The 17,837-nt window shown below is 39.5% G+C and overlaps 3 protein-coding genes across 4 annotated transcripts in view; all 3 read right to left on the reverse strand.

The window, feature by feature from the left end:
* Positions 1-1,790: 1,790 nt before the first annotated feature.
* gprin1 (G protein regulated inducer of neurite outgrowth 1) lies at positions 1,791-8,560 on the reverse strand. The gene is made up of 2 exons (XM_083546967.1): positions 8,013-8,560; positions 1,791-7,426 (listed from the first exon to the last, which is right to left on the reverse strand). The coding sequence occupies exon 2, from the start codon at positions 7,302-7,304 to the stop codon at positions 4,257-4,259; it is 3,048 nt and encodes a 1,015-aa protein (XP_083403093.1). The 5' UTR covers positions 7,305-7,426; positions 8,013-8,560; the 3' UTR covers positions 1,791-4,256.
* A 2,057-nt stretch (positions 8,561-10,617) lies between these two features.
* On the reverse strand, positions 10,618-11,412 carry adirf (adipogenesis regulatory factor). Its single transcript, XM_083546656.1, has 3 exons — positions 11,266-11,412; positions 10,981-11,043; positions 10,618-10,865 (listed from the first exon to the last, which is right to left on the reverse strand). The coding sequence occupies exons 1-3, from the start codon at positions 11,342-11,344 to the stop codon at positions 10,762-10,764; spliced, it is 246 nt and encodes an 81-aa protein (XP_083402782.1). The 5' UTR covers positions 11,345-11,412; the 3' UTR covers positions 10,618-10,761.
* Positions 11,413-15,700: 4,288 nt separating this feature from the next.
* sncb (synuclein, beta) overlaps positions 15,701-17,837 on the reverse strand; it is an 18,764-nt gene continuing 16,627 nt past the window's right edge. Inside the window, exon 6 of one of the 2 annotated variants that reach the window (XM_083547246.1) lies at positions 15,701-16,611. In XM_083547246.1, coding sequence (XP_083403372.1) covers positions 16,585-16,611 — 27 coding nt within the window. In that variant the 3' untranslated portion in view covers positions 15,701-16,584. Of the gene's footprint in view, positions 16,618-17,837 lie in introns of both variants that reach the window. The other variant, XM_083547245.1, reaches the window with a different exon arrangement.

The raw sequence follows: 17,837 nt of genomic DNA on the forward strand, positions 1-17,837 counted from the left end.
GCGAGTGTAATACTGCTCCCTGTGTCCAACAGTGCCTTTGTGTCTCTGCCATCTACTTTTATCGTGATGACTGGTGTTCGGGGCTGTGCTGTTGCATGCAAAGTACATCCTGCCAACCATGTTTTTTTATATTTACATTTACATTTGCGGCATTTAGCAGACGCCCTTATCCAGAGCGACGTACAAAAGTGCTTTGAGTCTCTATCAATGAATAAATCTACACGGGTACACAAGATTACAAACTAAATATAAATATAACTCTTGAATTCTACAAAGCAAACTTGGAAAGTGATAATTTAAGTGTTTCAGGAAAAGGTAGGTCTTCAATCGTTGTTCGAAGATAGCCAGGGACTCTATGTACGGACATCTAGGGAAACTTATTCCACCACCTCGGTGCCAGAACAGAGAAGAGCTTTAAAGTATACTTACCTCTCATTCTGAGAGAAGGTGGTGCTGGAGGATCTCAGACAGCATGGTGCAGTGCGAGATGTGATGAGGTCTCTGAGGTAAAATGGCGCTGGTCCATTTTGGGCCTTGTAGGCAAGTTTAAGTGTTTTGAATCTGATACGTGCAGCTGCTAGAAGCAAGTGAAGGGAGCGCAGCAGTGGGGTGGTGTGGAAGAACTTGGGCAGATTGAACACAAGTCGTGCAGCTGGGTTTTGGATCATTTGCAGTGGATGAATAGCATTCAGGGGAAGACCTGTCAGCAGAGAGTTGCAGTAGTCAAGTCTTGAAATGACAAGAGACCGAACAAGCACCTGGGCAGCTTGTGTGGACAGAAATGGTCGAATGGCTGATTTTTTTCCTGGTTGGGTTTATGGTTCATTACAGGCTGGGTTTTTTCTGGTGTGTGTTCTACAACCCACGTTCTCCACCAGTGTAGCAACTCACTTAGTCGAGGTAGTTGAACACAAGCACCAGACACAAGGTTTCAGTGACTTAACTCTGTGAGGGTTTTTCTTTACACAGTGGATACAGGGGTACAGGAAGATGAAAAAAGTGAATTTGGGGAGGCATGTGCAAGGATGTGTGCTGGACTTTATCCTTCTTAGTGTGTGAAAGAAAGATATTGGCACCATACGAGATTTGAGGTGTATGACGCTGAGACGAGCTCGGCGTGGGGCGAGAGGGATGGCTGCAAGCTGGAGTTGGTGCTCTTATCGCGTGTTGGACCAGCCATAATCTCTTCTGTTGATGTCATTCTCATCTCTGATGCTGCTGCTGCCTAAAGCGTGAAAGAAAGACAGAACCAGGGTCAGTGGGGAGCCAGACTTTCTCCCCCCTACTGTCTTGCAGAGCTCCTTTTATACACTCTGCTCCACTCCGCTCAAGGATGGTGAGGAGCTGTTGCTCTTATTATCAGACACCAGCCGTGTCTGATTTTGTCGCCCCACCCCTCTGCCATGTGCTCCGGGTCGTGTTTGGAGCGTCTGCCTTTTGTCCCATCGTCACAAAACATAATTTTTTTTAACCACTTACTGTCTATTCTCTTCTTTGACACATGCATGTAATTAATATTTTCTGCATACTCTAAACACTATTTCTAAGGTGCACACTATATGTTGATATGTTGATAACCAGTGTTAAATTCAAAGTAACTGATTGCCTAATTTCACCTAATTGATCTAAACCAGATTTTATTTCTATAATATTTAACTCAGTCACTGTATGCATCAAAAAAGCTACATCTGAAAATGGAAGCCATATAGGTCATGTCTATTACATTGGGAATCACTCTATTACAATTTATGAGTAGAGCAATGTGAAATTTAAAAGAGTATTTTAAAGAGTTGTTTAATTTCTACTTTATTCATATTAATTTATACCCTAACATGCTCTTTTTCCAGTGAAAATAAAGCACTTGAAATAGAAATAAATATTTCTACAGAACAAAATGTATCTTTTTCACTGAGTGAAAGAGAACCAGTGACAAAGGCATCAGCAGAAGCACAATTACACTTTCGAAACATAGTATAAGAAACAAAGGCTAGTTTTTTTTTATCACATTAATAAAATTGTCTAGAATTCCATATACATGTCCATATCCATACTTCTAAAACGTCTTTCAAGTTATACACTATATGGACAGTTTGTGGACACCCGACCATTACACTGCTATGTGCTTTTTAAATATCCAATTTCACATTTATTCCAATTTCATTGTAATTCAGCCTTAAGTATTTTATTAAAGTCAGATACTGATGTAGGTGAGGTGAGGAGGCCTGGGGTGTAGTCAGTTTATCCCAATTCATTGCAATGGTCTTCAATAGGTTTTAGATTAGCGCTCTATAGCAGGCCACTCAAGATCTCTTACTCCAACCCATGTAAACCATATCTTCATTTTTCACAGGGGCACCTCCTGGAACATTTTGGGTCTCCTATTTTACGTGAAACAGATATGATATCCTATAAAATTGTGTGCCTCCTTCTTTGTTTGAAAAATTCGGGGAAGAACCACATATTTCTGAAAAAGTCCGGTGTCCCCAAACTTTTCTGAATATAGTGTATCTAGAGATCCGTAAGAGTAACTTAGATATGGTCAGACAAATCTGACTGAAAAAGTATTACATCACATATGCACATAACCCCTTTGTACACACTAGCAAGTAACAAGTCCCTGTGTTGCTAGCAGTTTTTCTCTTGTGAAAGTGTATTGACTGCAACTATTGCCTGCATTGGGTGTGGCATGTCCATTATTTCTATAAAATACAATAGCTAGATATTGAGTCTAAAACTAACTTGGTTAAAAGCTAATTAAATAATTCAACTAACAGTTAAAATGGTTTGTTTGTTACATTGATAGATTCATTGTTAAAATCTATACTAGCCACAAACATTTACCAGAAAAACAATGATCTCTTCTATTTCCTTTCAAGGATAAGATGACAAAATCGCAATAGTTTTTTCACTTGCAGTTTTGCACTTAAACCAGTAGATGGGAATTAAATCTAGTTAAGAACTAAAGTTGTGAGTGGAGAAATGATAAAACATTGGACTTCACATGCTATAGTCACAGCAGCAAGACTTTATCTGCTTTACAAAAGTTTGAGAAAAAAAAATCTTAATCCAAATGTAGTTTGATTTGGTTATGTCACTCATTGCTTCAAATTAAATTACAGCTCAGAGATGTTGACATGCAAAGACAATAAACAGCTAGTAGTCACTTATTAGAGTAAAGATCGGGAAAAGGACACTTAAACCCGCAAAACATTTCGAACATGAATTGGCAAAGGCTAAAATGCACTAAAAATAACTACTAAGCAAAAACAAACACATCTAAGATTGTCTATGCATTTGTATACCATCTAACCCTAAGATAATTACACTCCTAGAATAAAATAGATCTAGCAGTCTATCTTCAGTCAAGCTCTCTGGGAGAACCATTAAAGATTCTGCAATGGAGTTTCTCTACCAGAGAGATTTTTTAAGAATAGACCTGGAAAATTAAAAGTATCCAAACATCTTTTCAATAAGTTTACTTTTCTAAGAATGTATCATGTATCATATGTACGGTAAACATACATATAGATTTTGTACATATATACTGTATGTACAACTCTATAGGCCTCTCCTCAACTGCAAGGTAAGTAACAAAATAAGTAAGTATTAGAAAATGCGCCATCTTCCAGTCAAGTGTGCAACTTCACATTTGCTGAGAGGCATGCAAGATCATGGATGGTGCCCCCCTCTATAAAAGAATAAATACACTATATATAATGGCGCCCCCATTTGCAGTGCCACTATGCACTGCATATACTGCATACCCCATTTTAGGACCTCTGCCTCCAGTGGCTGAACATGTTTGGATACTGCTGTCTCCTTAGTGATATTTTTTACTAATTGGGCTGATACTAATTTGCCAAACAAAACAGGAAATTGAATTTGACTGTCAGTAAATGATTTTAAAGTCCAGGACTGGAAAGGCCTATGGGATTGTGCTATTAAAATACCCAGAAGATTTGAATCTGTGCAGCTAGACAGAGGCTATAAATCTTGAAGAAATTTCACTAATCATTTGATGTGGTTTTTAATCCCTTCAATATTTTTTTTTAGGATTATATCGCAAGTGAAGCACAGAATAAGACAAAATATTTAAAAACATAATGCAATTAGAGAGGGCTTGCCAGTTAGGGGGACAAAATCTATCAAAACCTACTGGCCAACAATCGAAACCTATAGAAAATTGGACTATGATCAGGTCCACTGGTTAAACTCTTTAACTATTGCCATTTCAAAGCAATATCTCTTTAATATATCTACTCGGAATGTGGCCGGGAGCAACAGTTTGGCCTTCTTAAGTTCCTGCAGAACGAATGCAAAGGATTCTGTCTTTGTCTGCTTCTTGCTCCTTTCCTCTCGTCTTTTTTCCTGCTACCTTTTGCTGAGCTGCACCGGCTAGAAGATGAAAAAGCAGGAGGGCTGGAAGGTAGGGGAGTGTAAATGTCTGGAGTGTTTGCAAGCAAAATTTGATTGGATGTGTCATCAGGCAGTTTAATTTGCTTCTTCAAAACTTGTTTCTCCAGGTGCTTTTGGATGGCTGAACCCAGAACTGAAACCTCAACTACAGCACCGTAGATATCCCATGTCATGCCTTTTTCGTCCCAACAGACTTCTTGTACTGGCTCAGGTTCATCTGAACCTGACTTGACTCTTGGCTCTGGTTCTGGAATCAACTCAGGTGAGCTTAAGTTGAATGGAATAACAGGACCTTTGGCAGTTGAAAGAGTTTCTGCACATAGTTCAGGTGCCCTTGTTGCTATGGGTGTCATAGGAGCTGTGGCAATTGAACGAGTTTCTACCTTTAGCTCAGGTGCCCTTGTTGCTATGGGTGTCATGGGAGCTGTGGCAATTGAACGAGTTTCTACCCTTAGCTCAGGTGCCCTTGTTGCTATGGGTGTCATGGGAGCTGTGGCAATTGAACGAGTTTCTACCCTTAGCTCAGGTGCCCTTGTTGCTATGGGTGTCATGGGAGCTGTGGCAATTGAACGAGTTTCTACCTTTAGCTCAGGTGCCCTTGTTGCTATGGGTGTCATAGGAGCTGTGGCAATTGAACGAGTTTCTACCCTTAGCTCAGGTGCCCTTGTTGCTATGGGGGTCATGGGCGCTGTGGCAACAGAATGGGTCTCTACCTGTAGTTTCGGTGCAGTTCTTGCAATTGGTGTCGTTGGCGCTGTGGGAACTGAGTGGGTCTCAATCTGAAGTTCAGGTGCAGTTGTTGAAAAAGGGGTCATGGGAGCTGTCGCAATCGAACAAGTCTGCAGTAGTAGATTTGGTGCAGTTGTTGCTATTGGTGTCATAGGAGTGGTGGCGATTGAGTGAGTCTCTACTTGTAGTTCAGGTGCAATTGTTGTAATAGGTGTCATGGGAGCTGTGGCAACTGAACGAGTCTCCACAGGTAGTTCTGGTGCAGTTGTTGCTATTGGTGTCATGGGAGCTGTGGCAATTGAATGAGTTACTACTTGTAGTTTAGGTGCGATTGTTGCAATGGGTGTCATGGGAGCTGTTGCAACTGAGCAAGTTTCAATCTGTATTCCTGGTGCAACTGTTGCAATAGGCGTCATGGGAGCTGTGCCAACTGATTGAGTTTCTATTTGTAATTCAGGTGCAGTTGCTACTATGGGTGCCATTGGTGCTTTGGCTACTGATCGAGTCCCAACCAGTAGTTCAGGTGCAATTGTTGCAACAGGCGTCATGAGAGCAGTGGCAACTGAGTGAGTTTCTACATGTAGTTTAGGTGCAACTGTTGCAATGGGTGTCATTGGTGCTGTGGCAACTGATTGAGTCTCAACCTGTAGTTCAGGTGCAACTGTTGCAATGGGTGTCATTGGAGCTGTGGCAACTGAACGAGTCTCTATTTGCAGTTCTGGTGCAATTGTTGTAATGGGTGTCATTGGAGCTGTAGCAACTGAACGAGTCTCTATTTGCAGTTCAGGTGCAATTTTTGTAATGGGTGTCATTGGAGCTGTAGCAACTGAACGAGTCTCTATTTGCAGTTCAGGTGCAATTTTTGTAATGGGTGTCATTGGAGCTGTAGCAACTGAACGAGTCTCTATTTGCAGTTCAGGTGCAATTTTTGTAATGGGAGTCATTGGAGCTGTGGCAACTGAACGAGTCTCTACTTGCAGTTCAGGTGCAATTGTTGTAATGGGTGTCATTGGAGCTGTGGCAACTGAACGAGTCTCTATTTGCAGTTCAGGTGCAATTGTTGTAATGGGTGTCATTGGAGCTGTAGCAACAGAACGAGTCTCTACTTGCAGTTCAGGTGCAACAGTTGAAATGGGTGTCATGGGGGCTGTAGCAATTGATCGAGTTTCTACCAGTGTCTTTGGTGCAGTTGTTGCCACAGGTGTCATGGGAGCTGTGGCAACAGACCGAGTCTCTACTGTAAATTCAGGTGCATTTGTTAATTTGGGTGTCATGGGAGCTGTGGCAACTGATCGGTACTCCACTTGCATGCCCACCTGGAGCTCAGCATCCTTTGTTTCCACCTGACCTGATTCAATCCCATCACTTTGGCCCAGTTTGTTAAGGCAGTATGGAAAGAAAAAAGCAGTGGAATCTTCTGGAGGAGTCATAGGGCTGGTGGCTGCTGAGTGGTATTTAACCTCCAGGCTAACTTGTGTCTGTATTTGCTGTTGCCTGGATACAAATTTTCCATCTGAGTCTCTCTTTTCTAATGATTTCACTTGCTTTAATGACACATTGCTCACTGTCTTTTCTGACCTGTTAGGATCTTTTGAGTCAGGTGAAATTAATTCCTCTGAGGATTGGTATTTGTTGGCACATATCTCTTGTTGACTTTTAGGTTGTATTTGTTTTTTATGGCTTTCTATGAATCCAACTTCATCTGACTTGGGCATGTTCAGCTCTCCTATGCTGGAGATTTGCTCTTCTGAACTGTTGCTGACCAAACAGGTTTGTTGCATTTCGCTGAGCTCTATCAAGTCTGCCACCACCATGGATACATCCAAATTGTCCTCCTCACTTGGCACCATACACTCAGGATTGGTGTCACTTTCTCCACAGCACTCCCCTTTCTCCATTTCATGCTCAGGTGATTCATGATTAGTGACCAGAATTGTGATTTCCTGGCTTGCTTGTTGCAAATCTGATTTAAATCGCTCTCTACGTGTAGGTCCTTCACTTGATCCAAGACTTAAATCCACCACTACTGTTGAGCAACTCAATACGGTTGAGTGAATCTGATCAGATTTGGTCACAGCAGGCTGGGAGTCAGTATGGATCTCTTCAAGGGCAACAGTTTTTGAATGTTTGCAGGCTACAGGCAGTTTGTTATCCATCATGGTGTCCTTCGAAACAGTCACACAGACTTATAGCAGAGTTAATTTTTAAGCAGATTCCCCAAAACAGTCATATGAAGCTGGTTGTCTCATTGTTCATGTAGTTGAAGAGATTTACCCATTTTCTGTAAATAAAGAAAAAAGTGTAACTTAGATTAGCTTTTTTTTTTAAAATTGGTTATGTTGTTGTGGATATTCTAATAAGATAAGATCTAAGTGTGATTAAGGTTTAGTTACAATATTGGTAGATAACGGGATTTGTAGAAAAGAGGCAAGAAATAAACCTGTTTTAAGCAAGACATGAGCCACAGTAACTATACAAGGCAAATTTTGTTTTCATTTGTTGTGCTTGTATTTGGATTGTATATAATCCCAATCAGCATTGCTAAATTACAAAAAGCAGGCAAATTATTTACAAGTTTACACAGCACAGAGCAATTAATTATAGAAAAATGCAGTTTTATCCTAGTCATAATTGCATACTGGTGTTATGCTGCAAATCAATGGCAGCAGGCAGGAGGAAAAAATACACCATTTTATAAGCATAGGTGCACAGATTCCGATTTTTACTTCTCCATCTTTAATACTTGCTGCAAAGGAATGCTCCGTACACCACCTGTCTGATCCCATATAATATATACATGTAGCAGGGATAATGATTTAGAGAGGTATTAAAAGATTCAAGCATGAAATAACAGAACGAATACATACCTTCAATATGATCACTGATTAGTAACTCTGTTCATGTTTATATTCCACACACACACACAAAAAAAAGCAATATGTATCAGATCCACGACACGTTCATGGCTCTTTTCTGAAGCTCCTACTTCTCCTGTGGGTGCTGAGAAAGGCAGGATTGTTTTCTCGAATCCTCTGCTGTGTATGGAGGTCTTTGGACTTCAGCGTTGTGTCTGAGCGTTGAAAGCTTCTGATTTTCTGTTTCCCTGGAAACAAGGCTCAAACTGGCAGCGAGCGGTAATGCAATGACAAAGTCTCTTCAGCTCTTTAATAAGCTGCAAATGGTGTTGAATATTACGTGAGACAAGTCTGAATACAATCTGGAGAGTGTGTAATCAAACAAATAGATTGTGCATCAACGTGCATTAGTTTAAATGAAACAAATGACAAACAATTGTTCCCCAGTTCTGGCGTATCAGAATCCCGTAATTTTTTACCACTGAGTCACAATTTAGCAACAAACTCACACAATTTGTAGAGTGAAAAAAACATCTTTATATGGATATGGTTCATATCTGTGTGTACGCGTTGCATCGTGTTTGTTTTACTGGCAGAAGGACGAATACAGATGGTTCTTTGAACTGAGAATTTCTTCTGCGTAGGTGTAAAAACAAGATTCGTAGTCTGGACGTTCTCATAAACCCGTTCCAGGTGTTACACAACTCTGTTGCCTAGCAACCTGCTGTGTGAATATCGGCATCAGCGGATTGGCGGGTCCTGATGGTGGAGGTGTGTGTGTGTGTGTGTGTGTGTGTGGGCATACTGTGATTTTTTTAGGGGTGTATGCAAAAAACCCACCAAAAACCATTTAATAACTGGGAAGAATTTCTTACCAGCAATTATATAAAGTAGAAGGAGAAGGACATGAATAAGGGGGCTGCATAGGGATGAGTGGGAGGCAAGAGAAAAGAGAGAAAGAGAATGAGGAGGAGGTGAAGAAGCCTGAATAATGAGCAAGTGAGAAATGCTTGCCTAAGACATGAGCAGTATGGGGATGTTTTCTTTACTTTTCCAGTTATACTTCTATAGTGTTGGTTGTGTCACATACACTTTCAGTTCACTTTAATAACTGTACATTTACTGTACAATTATCTAAATATCCAATTAGGTTGCAGGAGCATAATGCATGTAATTATGCAGATATAGTGAGAGTTTCAGCTGATGTTTACATGAAAAAACAAAATGGGAAAATCTTAGTGACTTTGAGTAAGTGTACAAAGGTATTTATTATTACTTACACACACGTTTGATCACAACATATCAAACCACATATTTTAGACCGTTTTTTCTAAACGTAACTACCAACCCTCTCCAATACACCATCTCTGGTTCCCCTTCTGGACAGATTCCCAGTTTTCCTATCAAGACAACATCCCTAATTCCCCTCAAGAATTACATCCCAGGTTCCCTTCATACCAGCATCCACAGTTCCATTAAGGACAGCATTTCTGGATCACGTTTTTCAGGAAAACCTCAATGGATCCCCCATCCAGAACAGTATCCCTGATTCTCCATCATACCAATTTCATTAATTTCCCTTCAGGACATCTTACCTGCTTCCCTTCCGAGACATCATCCCTTGTTCCACTCCTGGGCAGCTTCCCTGTTTTCCTCCCATGACAAATTTCTTGGTTTCCTTTCCAGGACAGCTTTCCTGGTTCCCACCTAGGACAGCATCCCTGGGTATTGTCCACCCCATTCTCCCTAACACTTTATTTGTGCAGATGATTTTTTATTGTATTTCTAAAACAAATGTTCCTAATGGTTCATCCTGTTTCTAAACTTAACAAATAGTTAGACTTATGAAGTTCTGCTTTCATGTTTTATGTAAAATATATCCTTTTGAAATCAATGTGGTTTCCTATATCTATATATTTACTTGTGATGTAATAGTCCTCAGCTGCTGTTCTAATAAAATTTGTTCCACTAGATTTTGGAGTGTGTTTGTGGAGATTTGTGGAGATTCATTTAGCCACAAGAGTGAGGAGGCCTGGGGTGCTGTCAGCGTTCACATTCATCCCAAAGGCGTCCAATAGGGTTTAAGTCAGAGCTCTATGGAAGGAGATCTTGCACTTCAACCCATGTAAAGCACATCTTTATGGCTTTACATTAACTAGCTTTTGGCACATAAGCATTTTCATGCTGGAACAGGTTTGGGTTTTCTAGTAAACCTTCTTTCCCTATACTAAAGAAATCCCACACTATTTGTGTTTAAAATTTGGGGAAGAAGAACAGGTGTCCCAAAACTTTTTTTTCCATCCTGACTGAAAGCTCTTGTGTTGCCTTGACAACACATAACCACTTCTCTTCGAATACTTGTCCATTGGCAATGGAAAGACAAGCACTTGGATTACAAACAATAACAGTGCATGATACCTTTGAGATTAAAAGAGAAAGAGAGAGAGAGAGAGAGAGAGAGAGAGAGAGAGAGAGAGAGAGAGAGAGAGAGAGAGAGCCATGATCTATTTTCATTATGAGCCACTGAAGGTCTCACTGCATTTGTGCAGCCTGAGCGAACACAGTTTATAGAGCAATCAGTGCTTTAAACTGCAAACAGGGTTTATGGGTTCATCTGTGAAAGTCTCAACTTTTATTGTTTTAGATAAACATGATCATTCCAGACGTAACGTTTAGAATTATTATTTTTTTATTGTTAGATTATTTGTCCCAAAGAGAGGAAATTAAAGGTTAAATATAAATAGCAGCTTCTACAGCCAAGCTACTTGCTCCCCAGTTTGTGTCCGAAATCCTTTATGGTCTCTGAGGCTTTTTCTGATGCTGTGTCGATAGCGGACTGTGTTTGCTTGGACATTTCCTCAGCGGCTACACACATAGAGCCACAAACACACATATGAAGATATGCTTGTTAAAAGTATGCTTTCTTGTAGGTAATGAAAAATCTGAAATCTCTTCCTATCATACTGTGTTTCTTGCTCACCCATGTTGGTGGTTTCTTTGGACGATTCTGCCACCTGGTGCACAGCATCTTGAGCTGTTTGCACTGGAATCACATGAAGCATGAAAAACAAAATGATCTGTGCTCTGACTTGAATTACAAAGAGAAGTGCAGATATTGTCAATGTATTAATATTTTTATTAAAGCATTTCTTGTGCATTATATTATATTATATAATATTATAATTGTAATATATTACACCTAGAAAAAAAACTGTAGAAAAAAAATACACCTAGAAAAAAACGTGTGTGATATAAGTTGAAGTACCTGCTGAGTCAGCAACATTTTTAGTAGCTGACTGTGTGGTGCTCTTCAGCCCCTCTAGAGACTTCTTAAAGGAGGCCATGTTCCTCACAGGAGGCTCTCATCCACACGCATGGCCTGTATGTGCAGGGAAAAGTTGGGTCTGGAGCAGAGTAAGCCCCTTTAATACCCCACTGTGGTGCAGGAGGGGCAGTTAAAGCCCTCACTATCCTGCCTGATTACACACAGTGACAAAGAGACGAGACGAGGAATGAACACAATCTGCTTCTCTCAGCAGCCTCACATCCTGTTTATGGTGAGGCAAGAGAGACCGATAGTGATTATACAAACTGCACACTGGTTTGTGTAATTATAACACAATGAATTAAGCAAAAAAGATAGAGATCCATGTGTGCAAGACACATTAACATAACAGGAAATAAAAAATATATATATAAAGCAAACTCAGATATGCAATAATAACCCCCCCCCCAAAAAAAAAACTTATTTAGCATTTAGCATTTAGCAAAAAAGATAGAGATCCATGTGTGCAAGACACATTAACATAACAGGAAATAAAAAAAATATATATAAAGCAAACTCAGATATGCAATAATAAAACCCCCCCCCCCAAAAAAAAAAAACTTTACAACACAAATGATAACAAGCCTAAGAAAAAAACACAATATAAATTAAAACAGTAAACAGTAAAAAGTACACACAAAAAACAGAACAAGAAAAAAAACAAACAAAACGAAACACACAAACAAACAAAAAAAATATATAACATATATATATACAGTGGGTACGGAAAGTATTCAGACCCCCTTAAATTTTTCACTCTTTTTTATTTTGCAGCCATTTGCTAAAATCATTTAAGTTCATTTCTTTTCCTCATTAATGTACACATAGCACCCCATACTGACAGAAAAACACAGAATTGTTGACACTGTTGCAGATTTATTAAAAAAGAAAAACTGAAATATCACATGGTCCTAAGTATTCAGACCCTTTGCTCAGTATTTAGTAGAAGCCCCCTTTTGATCTAATACATCCAGGAGTCTTTTTGGGAAAGATGCAACAAGTCTTTCACACCTGGATTTGGGGATCCTCTGCCATTCCTCCTTGCAGATCCTCTCCAGTTCTGTCAGGTTGGACGGTAAACGTTGGTGGACAGCTATTTTTAGGTCTCTCCAGAGATGCTCAATTGGGTTTAAGTCAGGGCTCTGGCTGGGCCATTTAAGAACAGTCACGGAGTTGTTGTGAAGCCACTCCTTCGTTATTTTAGCTGTGTGCTTAGGGTCATTGTCTTGTTGGAAGGTAAAACCTTCAGCCCAGTCTGAGGTCCAAAGCACTCTGGAGAAGGTTTTCGTCCAGGATATCCCTGTCCTTGGCCGCATTCATCTTTCCCTTGATTGCAACCAGTCGTCCTGTCCCTGAAGCTGAAAAACACCCACACAGCATGATGCTGCCACCACCATGCTTCACTGTTGAGACTGTATTGGACAAGTGATGAGCAGTGCCTGGTTTTCTCCACACATACCGCTTAGAATTAAGGCCAAAAAGTTCTATCTTGGTCTCATCAGACCAGAGAATCTTATTTCTCACCATCTTGGAGAACTCCATGCGGGTTTTCATGTATCCTGCACTGAGGAGAGGCTTCCGTCAGGCCACTCTGCTATAAAGCCCCACTGGTGAATGGCTGCAGTGATGGTTGACTTTCTAAAACTTTCTCCCATCCCCCGCGACTGCTTTTCTGGAGCTCAGCCACAGTGATCTTTGGGTTCTTCTTTACCTCTCTCACCAAGGCTCTTCTCCCCCGATAGCTCAGTTTGGCCGGACGGCCAGCTATAGGAAGGGTTCTGGTCGTCCCAAACGTCTTCCATTTAAGGATTACGGAGGCCACTGTGCTCTTAGGAACCTTTAGTGCTGCAGAAATTTTTTTGGAACCTTGGCCAGATCTGTGCCTTGCCACAATTCTGTCTCTGAGCTCTTCAGGCAGTTCCTTTGACCTTAATGATTCTCATTTGCTCTGACATGCATTGTGATCTGGAAGGGCTTATATAAACAGGTGTGTGGCTTTCCTAATCAAGTCCAATCAGTATAATCAAAAATTTCTGGACTCAAATGAAGGTGTAGAACCATCTCAAGGATGATCAGAAGAAATGGAGAGCACCTGAGTTAAATATATGAGTGTCACAGCAAAGGGTCTGAATACTTAGGACCATGTGATATTTCAGTTTTTCTTTTTTAATAAATCTGCAAAAAGGTCAACAATTCTGTGTTTTTCTGTCAGTATGGGGAGCTGTGTGTACATTCATGAGGAAAAGAAATGAACTTAAATGATTTTAGCAAATGGCTGCAATATAACAAAAAGTGAAAAATTTAAGGGGGTCTGAATACTTTCCGTACCCACTGTATATATAATGTTATTTCTAGCTCAGTTGGCTATGATAATTTCACTTCTACCATTTCATTCTCTAAAAATAAACTTTCCTACACAGTATCATTGGATTGTGCTGAGTGTTTGGTTTGAATATCTCAGCTATAATGAACCAACATATCCATCCTAGCGACAGTATTTCTCAAAGGGACAGTGTAGGTCAAAGTATTGACCCAGAAAGTATTTTTGCTTTTGTTTTGTTTTGTTTTTAGATAAATAGATATGTAACACTGCATAGTTAAACAAGTGTTTTGTGAGTTCTGTCCATTACAGCTGAGAAACGCTATAACAATTCCACAGTACTCTGGTCTTCACTGAGATTATGTCCTCGTTTAAAGTACCTAAACGGAAGGAATCTGGAGAATTGTCAATACCTGGTCATGCTGTGTGGTCTTAATAATTCCTCTTCCAATGTAAAAAAAAAAAAAAAAAAAAAAGGTTAGTGGCTAAAAACATATCAACAAACCTCTATTTTAATGTGTCCACTGATGCATAAAGCAGACTGACAAACAAAAATAAAATGTGTTGCATAATTATTCTCACCCATGATCCTTTTCCATGTTCTGTTGTCTAATAGAACACCGATCCTGAGTTAGTGCTCTTTGTTGCCAGAAATATTTTAATAGCACAGAGCCAAATATTGTGCCAATATTGTGTTAATCTTGAGTATCTATAAAGTAGTACTGCATCCGTCATCTCTCAGAAGAATATTTATTTTATACCGGATCGCTCGAGGCCCGGGTTACCAATGACCACCACAGGTATTGTTAGCCAACAGGGGGACAAAGTAGTGTGGAAACTGATGATCCACTGTGGCGACCGCTAACGAGAGCAGCCGAAAGAAAAAGGAGAAGTTAAATGCTCCTTTCCGAGAGCAGCCAGGTTCCTGGAGGCATGGTGTGGGTGGAGCGAAAGAGTCTCGACTACACAATGATAAATGATGGAAGAAACTCCTGACTCTAACCTGCCACAACACCAAGTCAAGTCAAGTCAAGTCAAGTCAAGTCAAGTCAAGTTTATTTCTATAGCGCTTCACAACAGACATTGTCTCGAAGCAGCTTTACAGAAATCTACAGTCAAGGTGAATGGTGTGCATTTATCCCTGATGAGCAGCCGTGGTCTTGTGTGATTTTTTTTTTAAATAGTAAAAAAGTAGGTTTTGGGCTCATGATAATTGTAATATACGTATATCAATCCGTGTTTGAGTCATTAATATCATTCTATTAATAGATTGTTAAGAGTCATATTCGAGTCTTTTCACATAAACTGAGGTGATTAAGTGAAAAGTTTCGTGACAAAAATGATAATAGGAACATTATTGCTGAAATTAATCATAGTACTTAAGTACAGTGGAACCTCGGAGCTCGCGGCCTCGCATGCTCGCGACTCTCATTCAGATCGGCTCGTGAGCAACCGCGAGCTGCTCAAAACGCTAGTTTTAACATTTCTAATCAAGGTTCATCTCATTAAAATTGTCTAAAAAAATGCTTTAAAACTATTTTTAGTATGTATTATTATACTGTACTTCTCTACTGCATACTTTTCTGTACCTGTACTTTATTTTTTTTATTTAAGCATTGTAATTGCTGTTAATTTACATAAAGTATTGGTAAAATAGTCTAATAATTAAGTGTTATGGAGTGAAATAGTGTTATTTACTCATTTAAATCGATTTCGTATAGTGTTCTTTGGGTTTTTACTGGGTTGGAAGGGGCGTAACAAAAGGTCGCGAAAATTCGGAACTCGCGACCGGTCTTGGTCCCTAACCCTCGCGAGCGCCGAGGTTCCACTGTACATTTGAAAGCAAAAACATTTGTACTTTTACTCAAGTGAAAGTTTAAATGGAGCACTTTTACTTTTACTGGAGTCACATTTTACAGAGAGCATCTCAACTTTTACTCAACCACATGGTTTGTGTACTTCGTCCACCACTGGCATCCACAGGTCCGTATACAGAATCTCTAGTGGAATGCAGGTTTGTAACACAATGTACAAAGCAGTCCCAGGAAAACCATATGACATTTTTTTGGTTTGTTTTTATTGATATATTTACAGGATTTGCTTATCTTGTGTGACACAGAAACCTGTAGATCGACATTTCCAGCATTGTCAAGCACTATTCCGACACCCATAAACATTTTCAAAACACTTTTACACTGACTTCAAAATCTTCGGTACACAAACATACACTCACAGACACGCAAACGAATACAAACCGCCCATTATTATTATTATTATTATTTTTTGGAACAGAGAGTTCACTGGAATGATATCACAAGCAACTATAAAGATACAATGTATAAAACTCGTACTTGAAAAACGTCAAAATAACGACTTGCTTTGATAATAAAAAAAAGAAAAAAGAAAAATATCCACATACAGGCATCAGCTCTACATTATATATATATATATGTATATATATATATATATATATATATATATATATATATATATATATATATATATATATATATATATATATATATATATATATTTTATGTTCACCCCCAATATGGCATTGGAAGATCAGAAACATCTATTACACAAATAGAAACACATATAAACAGGCACAAAGAGCCACAAAGGGCGAGTTGGTCGCATTTCATTGGGAGGGAATCAAGGAAACGAGACGAGGTTTCGCCCGGCACTCGATAAAGGAAACTATACTCACCACGCTACAGGACATTTACAATCGATCATAATAAAAGTATATTTATATTTATTTATATTTATATATTTATAGAGATTCTGATTAGGAAGAACATTGTTCAGCAGGATTAACTGTAACCTTTTTTTTGTTGGCTTTTTTTATGTTTATTGGGATGAGTTCAGCATTTGTCCTTCTTATTGGTAGAAACATTATTGTGCTGCTGGTTGACGGTGACGATGGAATGGTTGCTTTATGCTTCAGGTTCGTAGTCCTGGGACTGCTCCTGACAGGAAAGAGGAGAAATCCTGATCAAGAACTATTGCACAAAAGGAACAAATATGAACAAAACGCTAATGTGTGTGGCAGAAATAACTATAACTATATAGTGTTATTGGTAGGTGGTTATTGGTGTGTGGTCAGGTGAAAGCTCTATCCAATCATGGTCTTCTTTAGAGACATGTGATACAGACTAATCACTGATTAAAAAACGTACAATATCATTGATTGAATATGTGCAATATGCTTTATGGACACCTGGGAACACATTTCGAACATCTCGTTGCACATTTAGTCACCATTTGCTGTTATGATAATTTTCACTCTTCTGTGAAGATGTTCTACTAGATTTTGTGGAGGTTTGAGAGGTTTCATTCAGACAAAGGGGGTGTTAGTAAAGCCAGGTACTGATATAGGTGATGTGAGGAGACCTGGGGTGTAGTCACTATTCACATTCATCCCAAAGGTGTTCAAAAGGATTGGCGCTCTATAGCAGGAGATCTTCATGGAGCTGGCATTGTGCACAGGGGAACTGTTGAGATGTTAAAAGTTAAAACTTTTAAGGAACTTTTAAAACCTGTAGAAATATAAAATTAATAAAAAAGATCCTGCACAATTCTGTGCTTCCTACAGTTTGGGAAGAACCACATATGGCTGGAAAAGTCAGGTTTATCACCTGTGTATTTTGTCAATGACGTTAAAACCAATTCCCTTTGGGAAATCCCTTCGGGATTTTGTCGTGTCTCTGAGGGCACTTGGGGTATTTTTAAACGAAGCTAATCCCAGCCAATTTGGCCAAATTTCAACAGCATGTAATCCCTAAACCCCGACACGATCACGTTCAGTCCTACATGCCGAATGCAACTCCATTATACACCATTATCACAGTCAACATGTTCAAATGAACACCTTTCTACAGTTCAGCACCAAGTGCTCTTAGTCCAAAAATACACCGAAGACAACGCACTTCTGCACTTGCATCAACGTTTGCTCCGACGTAAACCTGGCCATCGCACACACGTCTGCTGATGATGTAATTTCTGATGTCACTGGCGGGACTCGTTAATATAACCCGATAATATACGTATGCAATTACATATATTATATATGGATTTTTTTTCTTCCATGTGGAAATTAGGGGATAATTTATATAGATTTGTATTATGTGCAAAAGCGCCAAACTATTTTGGTTTCGATTCATAGTCAGGTACTGATGTAGGTGAGGTG

Source organism: Silurus aristotelis (genome assembly GCF_946808225.1).
Source record: "Silurus aristotelis genome assembly, chromosome: 7".
NCBI classification, from domain to species: Eukaryota; Metazoa; Chordata; class Actinopteri; order Siluriformes; family Siluridae; genus Silurus; species Silurus aristotelis.

Excerpts from the sequence above, each read along its gene's own strand:
- gprin1 (XM_083546967.1), bottom strand. The coding sequence starts at position 7,304 with ATGATGGATAACAAACTGCCTGTAGCCTGCAAACATTCAAAAACTGTT.
- adirf (XM_083546656.1), bottom strand. The coding sequence starts at position 11,344 with ATGGCCTCCTTTAAGAAGTCTCTAGAGGGGCTGAAGAGCACCACACAG. Across the intron at positions 11,044-11,265 it reads AAATGTTGCTGACTCAGCAG|TGCAAACAGCTCAAGATGCT; the intron begins GTACTTCAACTT and ends ATGTGATTCCAG. Across the intron at positions 10,866-10,980 it reads CAAAGAAACCACCAACATGG|CCGCTGAGGAAATGTCCAAG; the intron begins GTGAGCAAGAAA and ends CTATGTGTGTAG.